This window comes from Peromyscus leucopus, chromosome 16_21 (genome assembly GCF_004664715.2).
Source record: "Peromyscus leucopus breed LL Stock chromosome 16_21, UCI_PerLeu_2.1, whole genome shotgun sequence".
Taxonomy (NCBI): Eukaryota; Metazoa; Chordata; class Mammalia; order Rodentia; family Cricetidae; genus Peromyscus; species Peromyscus leucopus.
Genome location: NC_051084.1, coordinates 35907211 through 35921594, shown reverse-complemented (window position 1 = coordinate 35921594; position 14384 = coordinate 35907211). Strand labels below are relative to the sequence as shown.

At 52.1% G+C, this 14384-nt stretch overlaps 1 protein-coding gene across 2 annotated transcripts in view; it reads left to right on the top strand.

The window, feature by feature from the left end:
- Positions 1-14384, top strand: part of Adamts14 (ADAM metallopeptidase with thrombospondin type 1 motif 14) — a 74100-nt gene that overhangs the window by 18526 nt on the left and 41190 nt on the right. For both annotated transcript variants that reach the window (XM_037199630.1, XM_028886166.2), the window contains exons 3-4: positions 4332-4488; positions 9745-9935. In XM_037199630.1, the coding sequence (XP_037055525.1) occupies positions 4332-4488; positions 9745-9935 (348 nt within the window). The remainder of the gene's footprint in view (positions 1-4331; positions 4489-9744; positions 9936-14384) is intronic.

The window sequence follows — 14384 nt, the reverse complement described above, 5'->3', positions numbered from 1 at the left end:
TTGAGACAGGGTTTCTCTGTGTAGCTTTGGAGCCTGTCCTGGAACTCACTCTGTAGACCAGGCTGGCCTCGAACTCACAGAGATCCACCTGCCTCTGCCTCCCGAGTGCTGGGATTAAAGTACTGCCTAGCTCCCGTGGCAACTCTTATAAGGAAAACATTAAACTGGGGTGGTTCACTTACGGTTTCAGAAGTTCAGGCCATTTTCATCATGGTGGGGAGCATGGAGGTGTGTAGGCAGAAACATTGCTGCCTACATCTTGGTCAGAAGGCAACAGGAAGTGGACTGAGACACTGGGCGGTATCTTGAGCATAGGAAACCTCAAAGTCCACCCTCACAGTGACACACTTCCTCCAACAAGGCCACACCTCCAAAGAGTGATACTCCTTATGAACTTACGGGGGCCAATTACATTCAAATGACCATACCGGCTTACTGGTACTACTTTTTAATAATAACAGATAATAAGGCAGTTTATAAAGCGTAGAGCATAGGGATGTATTCTAGTTTCCTTTCAGTTGCTGTGATAAAACACTCTGATCAAAAGCAACTTAGGGGATAAAAGGGTTTTGGCTTACAATGTGAGGTCACAGTCCATCGCTAAGGGGAATCAGGGCCAGATCTTGAAGGTAGAAACTGTGGAAGAATATTGTTTGCTGGCTTGCTCAGGCGTATGCTTAGCTAGCTTTCTTATACAGCCTAGGACCACCAGCCTAGGGGATGCTGCCACCCAGAGGGAGCTGCACCCTCCTCTGACAATTAACAATCAAGGCGGTCTCTCACAAGCATGTTTTTAGACCAACCTGATAAAGACAGTCACAGAGCTGAGACACCCTTCTTGGTGACTGTAGGCTGTTGTCAAGTCGATATGTGTGGAGCACCCCTGTAGAGACTTTTTCAAGCATCATAGGAGAGGAAGGCTGTTGTCACTGGAGACACCCAAGCATAAGTTAGAGGCCCCCTAGCTGGTTTTGTTATTAAGTTAGGAACTCTCAATCTGGAGCTTAAACATGTGGTCGGTGACTGTGGGCTGAGCAGTCATGACGGCATCCAGATCATTCTAGAACCTGCCTCTCTGCTCTGAGCCACGTGGAACCATGTGGAACCACATGGAACCATGAGGCAGGAGGTGTCAACACTTGAAAGCTTTGCTGTGTGCAGTTGGTTAAACAAGTCCCAGAATAGAAGAGGGGATCTGGGCAATGAGGGCCAAGGCATGAGAAAGGTGGGTGGAATCTTCTTCCTACTGGTCTAGGGAATTCTGCTCTGCCAGGCTGCTTTAAGAAGCGTGAGGGCTGAGATGGCACAGACCCCCCCCCCCCCTGGGCAAGCCTAGTTGTATGGACCTTGGCCTGCAGGATAGACCGGCGAAGGGATGGTTTCTTTGCTTGCACCAGGAACGGCCCCTCTCTAGCAGATGGGACATAGGAAGGAGTGTGGACAGTGGTGGTGGGCTGGCCTGGTCTTCCTCATTAGTCCTGTCAAGGCTGCCCAGCTGCAATAGCTTTGAGGCATGTCCTTGCTTGAGGCCACCAGCTGTCCCTTCAACCCTGCATCTTTCATGTGCCCTGGGTTTCTGTAGATCTATAGTGGTAGAGGCCCTTGAGTTTGGCCATTGTCTTAGAGTTTCTATTGCTGTGAAGAGATACCATGACCACAGAAACTCTTATAGAGGAAAACGTTTAATGGAGTGGCCTACAATCTCAGAGGTTTAGTCCATTATCATCATGGTGGGACATGGAGGCATGCAGGCAGACATGGTGCTGGGGCTGAGAGTCCTTACATCTTGACTTGCGGGCAACAGGAAGTGGTCTAAGACACTAGGCTGTATCTTAAACATAGGAGACCTCAAAGCCCGCCCCCACAGTGACGCACTTCCTCCAACAAGGCCACACCTCCCAATAGTGCCGCTCCCTTTGGGGGCCATTTTCTTTCTAACCACTGCAGCCATTATTCCTTAGCCTTGCTCAGCCTCTGCCTGCGATCCTCAGTGCCTCTCTGGTCTATGGCACAGTCCATGCCTCCATACACTGCCCAAGGTCCCCCTCCACCTGGCATGCCCTATCCATCTTGGGTGGCTTGGGTCTTTGACTACCCTACCACTTTCTTCCTCTCGTACTTTCATCCCCCTCCATCGAGCTGTGGGGTCTAGCCCAGGCGGCCCGTCTCAAGGTGCCTGATTGACAGCTGGAGTCACCACAGCTCTCCTCAGACTGCATACAGGCCTTGGAGGGAGGTCGTGTTGTCTAATGGCAGAGTGGAGATGTGCTGCCAACATGGGAGAGAATGGAGCTGGTGCCAGGAAGCCGAGGGCATTTGAGCCTCTTCCTGCTAGTCTCTCTTCTTGCCAGTATTTCCACGGGGCCAACACAGGCTGCTTCGGGCAGCGGTGTCAGGTTATGTTTTTAGCTCTTGTAACTAGGTGCCTGGTGCACACCTATCCCTCAGGGCCGCACCTGCCCTAGTGCTGGGCAGGGTAGGACATTCCTCATCCTTGGCTCCTTCCCAGAGCCAGAGGCTGAGCCTTATTTACCAGTTTCCCAGAGTGAGTGGTAGGTGCTGAGTCTTTTGAAGGAATGCTAATGCTGACATTGCATGTGTATGTGTGTGTATATGTGTGTGTGTGTGCGCGCGCGCGCGCGTGCGCGCGCGTGTGTGTGTGTGTGTGTGTGTGTGTTACAAGCATGTGCATATGTGCACGAGCCATAGTGTGCATGCAATCAGAGAACAGGCTTGGGTCCAGGCCTCTTCTTCCACCTTGATTTAAACAGGATCTCCTGTTCACGGGGCTTATGTCAGGCTGGCTGAGGTTTTCCTGCCTCAGCCTCCAGTCCCCCTACCCAGGCATGCTGAGACGATGGGGGTAGCCTGTGCTACTGGGTCTAGCGTCTATGTGGGTTCTGAGAATCTGAATGCAGGTGGTCGGGCTTATGTAGCAAGTGTTTTACACTCTGCCTTCCCAGCCGGAGAACCCTGTCCCCGGTATTCTAACAAAAGCACCAAGATTTTCTCAGACCATCCCATGACCCGGTAAAATGGAGCCTTGGGGAGGCCACACACCATCACAATGCCACCATTTTCCCCTGGAGCATTCCCTCGGCCTCCTGAATGGGTCTGTAACGAGGTGTGAAGGCGACCATCTTGGTCCTGACTGTCTTGGTTTTCTGCTTCACTAACAAATGGGAAGGGCCTGATGCTGCAGGGGCAGGCGCACTGGAGCCTTGGAAGGACTTCCCTGAGACACAGCTCCCCCAGACAGGCCGAGCTGGGGAGGTGGGCAGAATTGAAGGCTGTGCAGTGGCTGCTTTAAGGAGGGGGTCTCTGGTTCAAATGGAGAAGTCCCGTCAGCTTATAAAAATGTGCCTTTGAGCGCGGCTTTGTGTTCACAGCTGGGCTCCTGGTGTCTGGGATGCTGAAGGCTTTCAGTAGGTATCTGTTAGAACAAGTGAATGAATTCAACAAATACTTATTTATTAAACATTATCTGCTATATTCCGTGTACCGTGGTAGGTGGGTGGGCCTACTTTATAGAGATGACGTGGGTGCGTGTGTGTGTCTATATACATTTGCAGGCACATGTATATTAACACACGTCTCTTTATATGCTTTATTGGTTTCTTTCATTGTGGTCTTGGTTGGTGGCTAATAATACATTTTTCTGGGTTTGGCCAAGGTTAGATTTTTGTATTTTGATTTCCAAGGCCAGCTCTTGATTCTATTTTATTTTTTTATTTTTTTAGGCAATATTTTGATGTGGACAGAATGTGAGATTGAAAGGGGAGCCTGCCCCCTTGGTACACCATCCTGGCTAGGTTCCTGTGGGGCCCCTAGCCTCTACCCCCCCCGCCCCCCCCTCCCCCGGTCACCCTCCACCCCTCCCACCCCAACCCCGGCTGTACCATGCATGTGTGCTTTAGGTCTGAAACAATAACCTTTTGTCCTGGAGCAGGGTCCACACCTATCCAAGGGCTGATTTCCCTTTGGTTCTGGGGTTTTCCCTCTTGCCTTTAGGGGGAGCAGCATACTGTCAGAATGTTGTGCCTGGCTGTGTGCGCCCCACTTACCTTGAAAGGTAAAAATAGAACTCTTAGTTCACAGGAAGCCTCAAATGACCAGCACAAGCAATGCAGGTCCCTCGGTGCTTAAAATGGGGGCCCTCCCCCTCGCATGATCGGCCTCCCTCCCTCCCCTGCGCTTCCCTGTCATAGGAAGTCCAGGAGTCCCAGGGCTTCCCAGGCTCTGGAGGAAGAACCTTCACATGTGCCTGTTTTGTGTCCCACGTTCTCACCTCTTCTGTCTCTCACCTTGCCCCTGCTCCCCCTGGCCTGCAGGCTGGCCTCATCCGCACAGACAGCTCCGACTACTTCATCGAGCCTCTGGAGAGAGGGCAGCAGGCCAAGGAGGCCGGCGGAAGGACACACGTGGTATATCGCCGGGAAGCGGTCCAGCAGCAGTGGGCAGAGCCTCATGGGGACCTTCACAATGAAGGTAGGCTATGGGAGGGGGCCCCAGGAGGCACATTTGTCCCTATCTTTGGGGGTGGGTCACTTCCAGTTTAAGCTCTTAGTACCTGCCCTCAGTCTTCTCGTTTGTGAAATGGGCCTGGGTGATGAGGAGCGGCCAAGCCCTAGTGGGCCGAAGGGGCTGCTAGAACTGGCCAACACCAGGTGCTCGAGAGAGCCACTTGGGTCTAGAGCAGGGGTCCTCGGGATCCCAGCATCTCCGAGGATGCTCCATGTTGCCAATGAAGGCTGTGGTTAAGCTGAAGCAGAAGGTTGAATGGCCATTGGTTCTTTCCCCCTTGAAAATCAACCCCACCGTGTGGGAGCCACAAGAAGATCCTTAAGTCCTTGCCAGTCAGTTCCTGGTGTCTGGAGCAGCGGGAATAGCTTTGTGTCCAGTGCGCCTCTTTGAATTCTTGCTCTGTGACCCTAGGCAAGTGCTTTACGGTCTCAGAGCCTCGTTGTCCAAATGAGTGAGGTGAAATCAACCAGTGCCTCCGCACTGGTTCCGGTGTGTTGGTGAGTGCACACTAAAGTCTGCACAAAGCCAGGCAAACCGCAGGCCCTTGAGAAATGGTGGGGTCTCACCGTAGTCAGTGGAGTGGCCATCGGCAAGCTCGGGTAGGAACCCCTTAAAAAGCAGGCGCCAACTGGCTCCCTGGTGAACAGTACTTGGACACTGTTGTTGAGAGAAGGATGTAAGGAATGTGACAGGTGCTGTTCTCTTGGCCCCGTGGGCAACTTCACAGTGAGGCTTCGCTTCGTCATGGAGTTCCTTTGACTGAGGAACAGTGCGGAGGGCTGGATGAATCTGGTCTTGAGTGGCCACACCCTCATGCCAGGGTCCCGTGGGGTGGGGCCTCGTGTGAAGGAATGCCCACAGACCAGCTGTTCCGTATGCAGTGGCTTCTCTGAGGTCCCAGCTGTTCTCCAAGTGTTACTTATAAGAACCGCAGGCCTGCAGGTGGGAACGAGGAGCTGGTGGACGCTCTGACCAGTGTGAGTGAGGCTGGGGTGGGCACAGTACTTCCTCTCTAAGGAGAACATTAAGTCATACTTGGGATTTTTTTTTTTCTTTCCCAATTCTGAACCAAAAGGCCATAGATCTGTCTTTGAAGAGAGGCTTGGCGAAGCCTAGTTCCTCTCCATTAGCCTGACCCCCAGCCTCCTTAGTAGCCACGCAGATGGCGGCCCCAAGGCCAAGCTTGCGGAGTTGAGGTATCAGCCCAGGGAGCTGTGTCCAGTGTCCTGGACCACAAGCTACTTGGGTGAACCCCCAGGGTGCCAGCCAATGGTCAGGGCTTGGCCACCCAAGGCCTTTGGTCAGTGACCAGGGATGATAGAGCACTTTATTGGGCACCTGTGACTCTGAAGCACGTGATAGGAACACTTCTTGTGAGAAGATCCCAGGTGTGCCTGTCCCCTTGTGACGGGCAAGCCGAAGGCTTCTCTTAGGCCTGCTTTCTGGGTGGCCTGTGGGGAATCAGCTCTGAGCCTGGCAGAGGCACCTGCCAGCTTGAGCCACCCTGTATCTGCCTGGCACCCCATTCTGTGTGGGGGCCCCTCTCCTACCCACTCCCAGTCAGCACTGCTTCCCACAGGTCCATCTTCTGCAGAGGGTGGGGTTCCTGAGGGACAGACCCCAAGGTTTCCTCATCTTTGTGTCAATTCCTATGGACTCTTATCTCTGTCTGTGTGTTGGGGGTGTCCAGCTGTCCCGGAGGAAGACAGACAGGAGGCCTGAGGGGCTTTATTGGGTGGGCCCGTTACTCAAGCTGCTTTTGGAGGGGCAGGCCAGCTCCAAGCTCCTCTGTAAAGGGGTGTAGTGTTCACCCATGAACTTGGAGTGGAGGGTACTCTTCCTCTAGGGTCTCAGGGTGTGGCCTTGGCTGCAGCTTCTTGAAGAGGGTATGTATGCAGCATTCACATTCCTGTGCACCTACACACTGTTACTGTATACATACACAAACATGTCCTCATGTACCCCCATACTCACCTCTGTACGCTCACACGTTCTTACACACTAGAACACCCACCAGAGTAGCATCTCCCCTCATATGAACCAGCACACATTCATGCTTACACATGTAAATACCTCTTCCACTCTGAAGTCGTGCGCCCACACTTCTTCATCCAATGCACAGGCCCTCACACTTTTCGCTCACTGACACTTGAGACTTGCGTCCCCAAAGAACTGCTAAGCAACACTCTCTTCCAGGGCATGGTCCTGCCGCAACTGCCTGCCTTCAGAGTTGTGGTGTTGAAAACCACGAGCTAACACTGAGATGTTGGAAAGTAAAAATTTCATCATGGCTGGGTCATATTTTCAGTCTCCCATAGTAAGGGAATGAAAATAGCCCAGGTGAAATGCAGAGCCTCTTTATACCAAGTGAGCAAGTGCTTGAAAGTAGAATTTTGCAGTTAATTTTTTTTTGTGATCACAGGAAAGATACGTGTTAGGGGTTTATGGTCAGACAGTTAACATACCACAAAACATCTTATGGTCAGTCATTTCTCAGAACAATGGAAACAATTTACAATGTGTAATTCACAAGTTTATTGATTAGTCACAAGAACTTGTCAAACAAGTTGACCTCTAGCTAGGGACATGAAAATGGAGTCAGCTGTCCCTTACCATTCAGAAGTCTGAACTGCCTAGGCCAGGCTGTTGGGGTACGCTCCTATGTCTGGCTGCACCTCAATGCCCAGCTCCCTGCTCATCCCCTAACACTGCCCTCATTTTCAGCCCTGGCCTGCCCCATGCCTGCTTCCTTCCTCCCACATACTTCATGAGAGGCAACTGGATGTAAACCAGCATAGACTGCTATGGCAGAGCTCTGGGCCTCGGCCATAGGCATATGTATGTCCATATGTGTTCATGTGTGTGCTCTGTTTATGTGTACATGAGTGGGTACTTGTGGGAGTGTGTGCATGTGACTGTCTTCCTTGAATGTGCTTTACCTTATTATTATTTTTTTTTTTCCGGAGCTGAGGACTGAACCCAGGGCCTTGCACTTGCTAGGCAAGTGCTCTACCACTGAGCTAAATCCCCAACCCTGTGCTTTCCCTTACATACCGAGGCAGGCTCTTTCACTTGGATCTGGAGCTCAAGGATTTGGGGGAGTCTAGCTAGCTAGCCTGTCCTGAGAAGAGTCTGACTCTGCCTCCCACATGTTAAAACTACAAAGCAGGCAGCCACACACCCTCAGCATTTATCTGGGGGCCAGGGACCCAACTTTGGGGCCACACATTCGTGTAGACGCCCTTTCCCAGCTGCGCCATCTCCTCGGCTCTCAAACTCATCATCTAAAATACAGAACGGGGTGGCTTTACGCTGTCTTCACCATGTGTACAACCAAGACCCTTGTTTAATTCCAAAACATTCCTGTCACTCCCTTTAAAATCTCCCGCCCTCCCCACAATGAGGGTGGATTCCTCAGAACAAGGCCTGTGGGATGCCTTCCCTTTAGCGTTCAGGCTTCACATTGCAGCGGTCTTAGCACGTCACTCATGTTCACGACGCAGTCGTGTTTTCTGGCTTATGCCCGCACGCCTGTGTCCGCACACACCTTTGGGGCTGCTGTGACGGGGCTGGTCTGAACACTGCATGCGGTTCTCTGTGAATACAGCTGGCTTTGGGTGTGGTCTGTGAATGGAATCCGTGGGTCCCTCTAGGTTTCAGGGGTTGGAGATCGTTGATGGTTTTGGGAAGCTGTACATTTTCCGTTCATTTGGGGCTTCTTGGGTGGGCTCCCTCAGAGCTCTCCGCTCTGGCTCGCTGTGCCTGGAGGGTCATGAAGAAGAGGGTATGACTGAGGTCCCTATGACACCCCCATTGACACAAGACTCCCCTTTTCTCATATACTGAGAGGGAAATTTGGGTGGTCCCAGCGTGGGTGTAGTAATAAGGGAGGGGAGAGAAACTCAGGATTATAGTTTGGGCTCCTGCCGTTGATTTGCTGTGTGACCTAGGGTGAGTTAGGTAACCTTTCTGAGCCTCCCTTTAGCAGACATGGAGGAAAGGGCTCCAGGGTTGTTGAGTATCTGAGTGCTGCTCACACATGCTGGGGTGACTGTTGCTCCCCTCTCTTGGAGAGAGTCCTTGCTCCTTACCCCTGCCTGTCTCCCCCCCTCCCCAGGGGGGGGGGTGTTCCTCCCTTCTCCCAGTGACCTGCCTGAGCTACTGGAATCATCGTTGGGCTTAGATGCCGGGCTGCTGGGAACCTTCACTGTTTTGGATTTTGGAGCATTTCCAATTTGGGATTTTTGGATCAGGGCTGCTCAGCTGTCCCAGTGTATGTGAGTTCCAAGGTCTAAAAATGCTGGTCTGAAGTACTATGGATAAGAAGCCCTCTCATGGGGGCTGGAGAGATGGCTCAGTGGTTAAGAACACTGGCTGTTCTTCCAGAGGTCCTGAGTTCAATTCCCAGCAACCACATGGTGGCTCACAACCATCTGTAAGGAGATCTGGTGCCCTCTTCTGGCCTGCAAGGATACATGCAGACATTACACTTACACTGTATAATAAATAAATAAATAAATAAATAAATAAATAAATAAATAAATAAATCTTTAAAAAGCTCTCTCATACTGTATGTTGGCAGCACCCCATTTCTGTTACCCAAACTAAACTGTAGACTCAAGTGCAGCCCCTCCCCATTATCACCCAAATGCCGTTTGTCCGTCTGTCTCCCCATCTGGCAGCCGCTAGCAGGGTGCTTGTGGGGGTCTTTATGCCCCCAGCTCTGGGCCCACTCTAGTGGATTTCAGGTAAGCGGGTTCTTTTGTGTTTCGAGGAACGGTCTGAGGGGCTGGGGACACGGCTTCACGAGAAGAGCGCTTGCCTAGCGGTCAGGGAGCCCTGGGGTCACCAAGCTGCATCTCATGACATGGTCTGGTGGCACATGCTTGTCATCTCAGGAAGTGGAGGCAGGAGGATCAGAAGTTCAAGGTCATCTTCAGCCCAGACTGGTCTACAGGAGACCCTGTCGGGTGGTGGAGGCGCACGCCTTTCATCCCAGCACTCAGCGGGCAGAGGCAGACAAATCTCTGAGTTCAAGGCCAGCCTGGTCTACAGAGTGAGTTCCAGGATGGCCAGGGCTACAGGTATCGAGAAACCCTGTATTGAGAAAAAAACCAAAAAGAACCAAAAAAAAAAAAAAAAAAAAAAAGAAGAAGCAGAAGAAAGAAAGACCGATTCTACATGTGTCTACAGTCTCCTACTCTTTCTATCTGGTTCCAGCCTTTGGCCTGGGTGACCTTCCCAACGTGCTGAATCTGGTTGGGGACCAGCTGGGTGACACCGAGCGGAAGCGGCGACATGCCAAGCCTGGCAGTTACAGCATCGAGGTGCTGCTGGCCGTAGATGACTCGGTGGTTCGCTTCCATGGCAAGGAACACACGCAGAACTACGTCCTCACGCTCATGAACATCGTGAGTGCCCCTGTGCCCCGGGTGGCGTGGGTGAGTGGGTGGGTGGGTGGGCAGCTCCCAGTGCTGATGTCTCAGGCCTGGAGCTCCTCAGAGAGGGTGTAGGGGAGTGAACACTTGTAACTTAGCACAGGGAAGTGTGAGTGCTGCCAGTCTGGCTGGCCACCGCCTGGTGGCTTCTTCTAGCCTAGTAGGTGGCTGGGGACACATACACTAATTCTGGGAAGAGGAAGTGAGGATGGCCATGGGTGTGGATGCACCTACCTCCTCGGAGTATTGACTGCTCAACCCAAGACTAGAAATTGACAGGTCCAGCTAGGACCACATACATGGCGGGGTGTGGTAGGGTTTGTAGGGGGGACCAGCTGTAACTTGCTCGTCTCTTGTGGGGTGGGGAATCTAAGTGCTACTGTGTCCACTCAAAGCCTGGCCTCTGATGGTGGCCTTAGGCCAGGTGGTGTCCCGTGACTGGTGACCCAGGTGTGTGGGTGTAGGGGGTGGGGGGTGGAAGAGGATTTCTTCTCTCCCTTCTTATGTCCCATGTCTGAGACAGATTAGCAAGAGGAAGTAGTTTACCAGATCCTCCGATGTGGGGTAGGGGTGTTATTTTGAGTAACTCAGATGAGTAAGTTACTTAAAGGAGTGGCCTAGTCTGGAAATGTTGCTTAAACAAACAGGTTCTGTTAAAATTATATTGTGTGTGTGCACACGTGCGCGCGCGAGTGTGCGTGTGTGCGTGTGCGTGTGCGTGTGTGTGTGTGTGTGTGTGTGTGTGTGTGTGTGGTGTGTGTGTGTGTGTGTGTGTGTGTATGTGTGTGTGTGTTACAGAGGGCCTATGAGGGTCAGAAGACAATCTATGGGGGGGGGTTGGTTTTTCCCCTTCCGCCATGCTGGTTTCAGAGATTGAACTTAGGTCTTGTTGCTTGGCAGCAAGTGCCTTGGCCTGCTGAGCCAGGATCTCTCAGACCCTCAGATGGCTTCTTAAAGGGAGAGCAAATGGAGACGAGGAAGTTTGTGGTTGGTGCTCAGTCAGGCCCCCGGTTCTGTCTTCGTGGTGTGAAGTTTTCCAAGGGGATTTTCTGTGGCCCCATTTCCTGGAAATTGCTGCTGTTTCAGTAAGGGAAGTTCCAGAGGTTTCTTGCTGCATCTGTTCAAATGTTTTCATCTTAAAGTATTCCGACCACTCTGGGGTTCCAAGTGGGTCCCCATAGTCCGAGAGCTGCTCCCAGGACATGCATGTATGTCCTGGAAGGGCCTTTGACCCTCTGCTGGGTCACCGAGTCATTGCTTAGGGTGGTACCCATGTGTGTGGGTTCTGGGATATGAGAGGTGGGCTTAAATGACCAGGGGATGGAAACTGGGAGGCTCAGGGCTGATGGGTGATGGGAGGATGAGAGGATGGACAGGAACTTGGCACCAACTGGATCTGGGGCTTCCCTTGAAAACAGGAAAGGGTCATGCATTTTTGTTGTTGTTTTACATTTATTTATCTTCTTTTATGTGTCTGGGCATTTGGCCTGCACGTATGTACGTGTACCACACGTATGCCTGGTGCCCTAGAAGTTCAGAAGAGGGCGTTGGGTCCCCTGGGACTGGAGTTATGGATGGTTGTGAGCCACCAACTCAATGGGTGCTGGGAACCGAACCTGGGTCCTCTGTAGGAGCAACAAGTATTCTTGACCTATGAACCATCTCTCTAACCCCTGTTTTTATTATTTGATTAGGTTTCCTCTGTGTAACAGCACTAGCTGTCCTGGAACTCACTCTGTAGACCAGGCTGTCCTGGAACTCACTCTGTAGACCAGGCTGTCCTGGAACTTGCTCTGTAGACCAGGCTGTCCTGGAACTCACTCTGTAGACCAGGCTGTCCTGGAACTCGCTCTGTAGACCAGGCTGTCCTGGAACTCGCTCTGTAGACCAGGCTGTCCTGGAACTCACTCTGTAGACCAGGCTGTCCTGGAACTCGCTCTGTAGACCCAGCTGCATGCCCAACTTAGCCCCCGTTGTTTTGAGAGCCGCTCTTGCTAAACAGCTCAAGCTGGTGTTTCTTTTCTTTCTTTTCCTTTTGGTTGTCCTGGGGAATTGATCCTAGACCTTTGTGCAGAGCTCTGACCTCAGCTCCTTGCTTTTGACTTTTCATTTTGAGACAGGCTCTTGCTGAGTTGCCCAGGTTGGCCTTGAACTCACTCCTGAGTGCTGAGATTAGGGCCTGGGCCATCATCACACCTCATCCAAGGTGAGGAAGAGATCCTTGGATGAATCATGAAGAGACCGTTCCTTTCTAAGGGCAGAGCACTTCTGAAACTTGATCAGAGAGGTGTGATCTGGTAAACCCCTTGGAATGTTTCAGAAGGATCCTTCTGGTTCAGAAGGATGTGGTAAACCCCTCAGATTGGGAGCTCCAAGGGAATGCCATTGGAGTGGAGGGGAAGGGATGGGAAGTTCTTTCTCAGACCTGGTGGTTAGGTGTGTGGAGGTCAATGTCCCCATACCCTCCTCTCCAAGGCCCTTCTGTACTTCTCCATATTTTACTGTTGGACAAAGCAGGTCTGTGGCCTGCCCTGGTTCTCTTGGCATGTCCAATAACTATGCTCTGATTTTTGATCCTTGACCCCTAACCTGTGGCTTATACCCTTGGCCAGGAATCATTGTTAGCTCTGAGGGACTTCTTTGGAGACTGCTATGTGGGTAGCCTGGGTTTATTCTTTTTTCCTTTTTTTTTCTCTCTCTTTTTCCTCCCCCCTTCCTCCTTCTATCCCCCCCCCCCACACACCTGTTTGGCTTATCTATTTTTGAGATGGTGTTTTTCTGTGTATCCTTGAACTTGGTATGTGGTCCAGGCTGGCCTTGAACTCGTGATCCTCCTGCCACCTTCTCCCAAGTGCTGGGATTACAGGGATGGGCCACTGTGTCCAACCTGGGTTCCACACCATGGGCTGGGCTGCCTGCTCACTGCTGCCTCGCCACATGGATAGGAAACACAGGGCCTGGGACGGTGCAGCTGAGGCCATGCTTCCCGAGCAGGGATGCTCATGGTACACGCACACAGGCCATGGCTTAAGGGATGGCCATACATACCTGCCACTACCATCAGGCAAGCTGGTTGTGTGGGGCTGTGACTTAGCCGAACAGAGGATGGCCAGCCAGACTTCCTGCCCCTGGAGGTGAGCAGATGGGCAGCAGACAGCCTTACCCTCCCGTGGGACCCCCAGCTCATCCTCTTCATTGTGTGAGGCTTTTATTTGGTTGGGATGCCGGAAGCATGGGCACCCCTGGGGAGACTTCATGAATCCAGGTACACGGGTGTTGTTTTACTTTTGCGGTGAAGCTCTGCCTACCCGAGCAGCCTTGTCTCTGCCAGGGCTGGCCTGGTGGGAGCGTGGAAGATATCTGGTTGCCAGGATGGATGCTTTTATTGTGCTAGTGCATGGGGCCTGGGGTGGAGTTGGGGGAGAGTCGGAGCAGATTCAGAGAGTGAAGCAGTCACCATCATCCAAGGAGATCCTGTCCCCGGAGCAATCAAGCCTGCACAGAGGGTGGCGGGCCGCTCATGCCAAGCCTAGCCAGCTTTCGGGTTAATTCTGCACTCACGGGGGTTGTTAGAAAGATCCACAGCTATGGGTGATGGACAGGGCCTGCCTGCCTCTTTATTCTTCTGTCCCCTGATCGTAGGCTTTGGATGCCTGATCTTTCTCTGTGCCTTAGTTTACCCATTTCCCTGGCCCCTGTCCTTAGGGCTTCTTCAAATCTCAGTGCTAGGGAACGCTTTGATCCCTGAAACATAACGAGCAGTTATTTTCAGGATGTAGCGTGCACCTGCCGGGAGCCTGTCAGCAGAGCCAGACTCTGGTTCTCAAAGCTTCAGTCTGGCTGCACAGCAAAGCCTCAGTGCTCTGGGATGGTCAGGCTCATTGAGGACAGTGCAGAGGGGGTTTAGAGGACACAGAGGCCCAAGCGGCAGGCTCACCTGCCCCACGCAGCAACAGCCTGAGCATTTTATAGCTGGCTTGTTGATCCCCTACCCCTCCTTAGGAGGCCACATCCATTACCTCTAGGGCTTGGAGGAGTTAAGCAACCAGCTCAGAATCTATACAGCAACTAAGTGCCAGAGATGGACTTCAAACCGAGAACCGTCTGATTCCAAAGTGTGTTTCCTACCCAGCGCTGCTGCCCTTGCGGAACCTGACAGGCAGTTGTAGAGAGAGGAGAAGGAAGATCCTGGGCTCCCAACCTAATGTGCAGGGAGTGCGGGTGGGAGCTGGGGTTCACACACACACACACACACACACACACACACACACCACTGCCTTGAAATGGGTTTGCTTTTAACTTTTAGCAAAAACAAAACAAAAACAACCAAATTAAAAAAAAACAAAACAAAACACAGTGGGTTTGGGGAGATATAAAGAAAATGAAAGGGACGGAAGAGAAGGAGCAGGCAGCTTCTGGTTG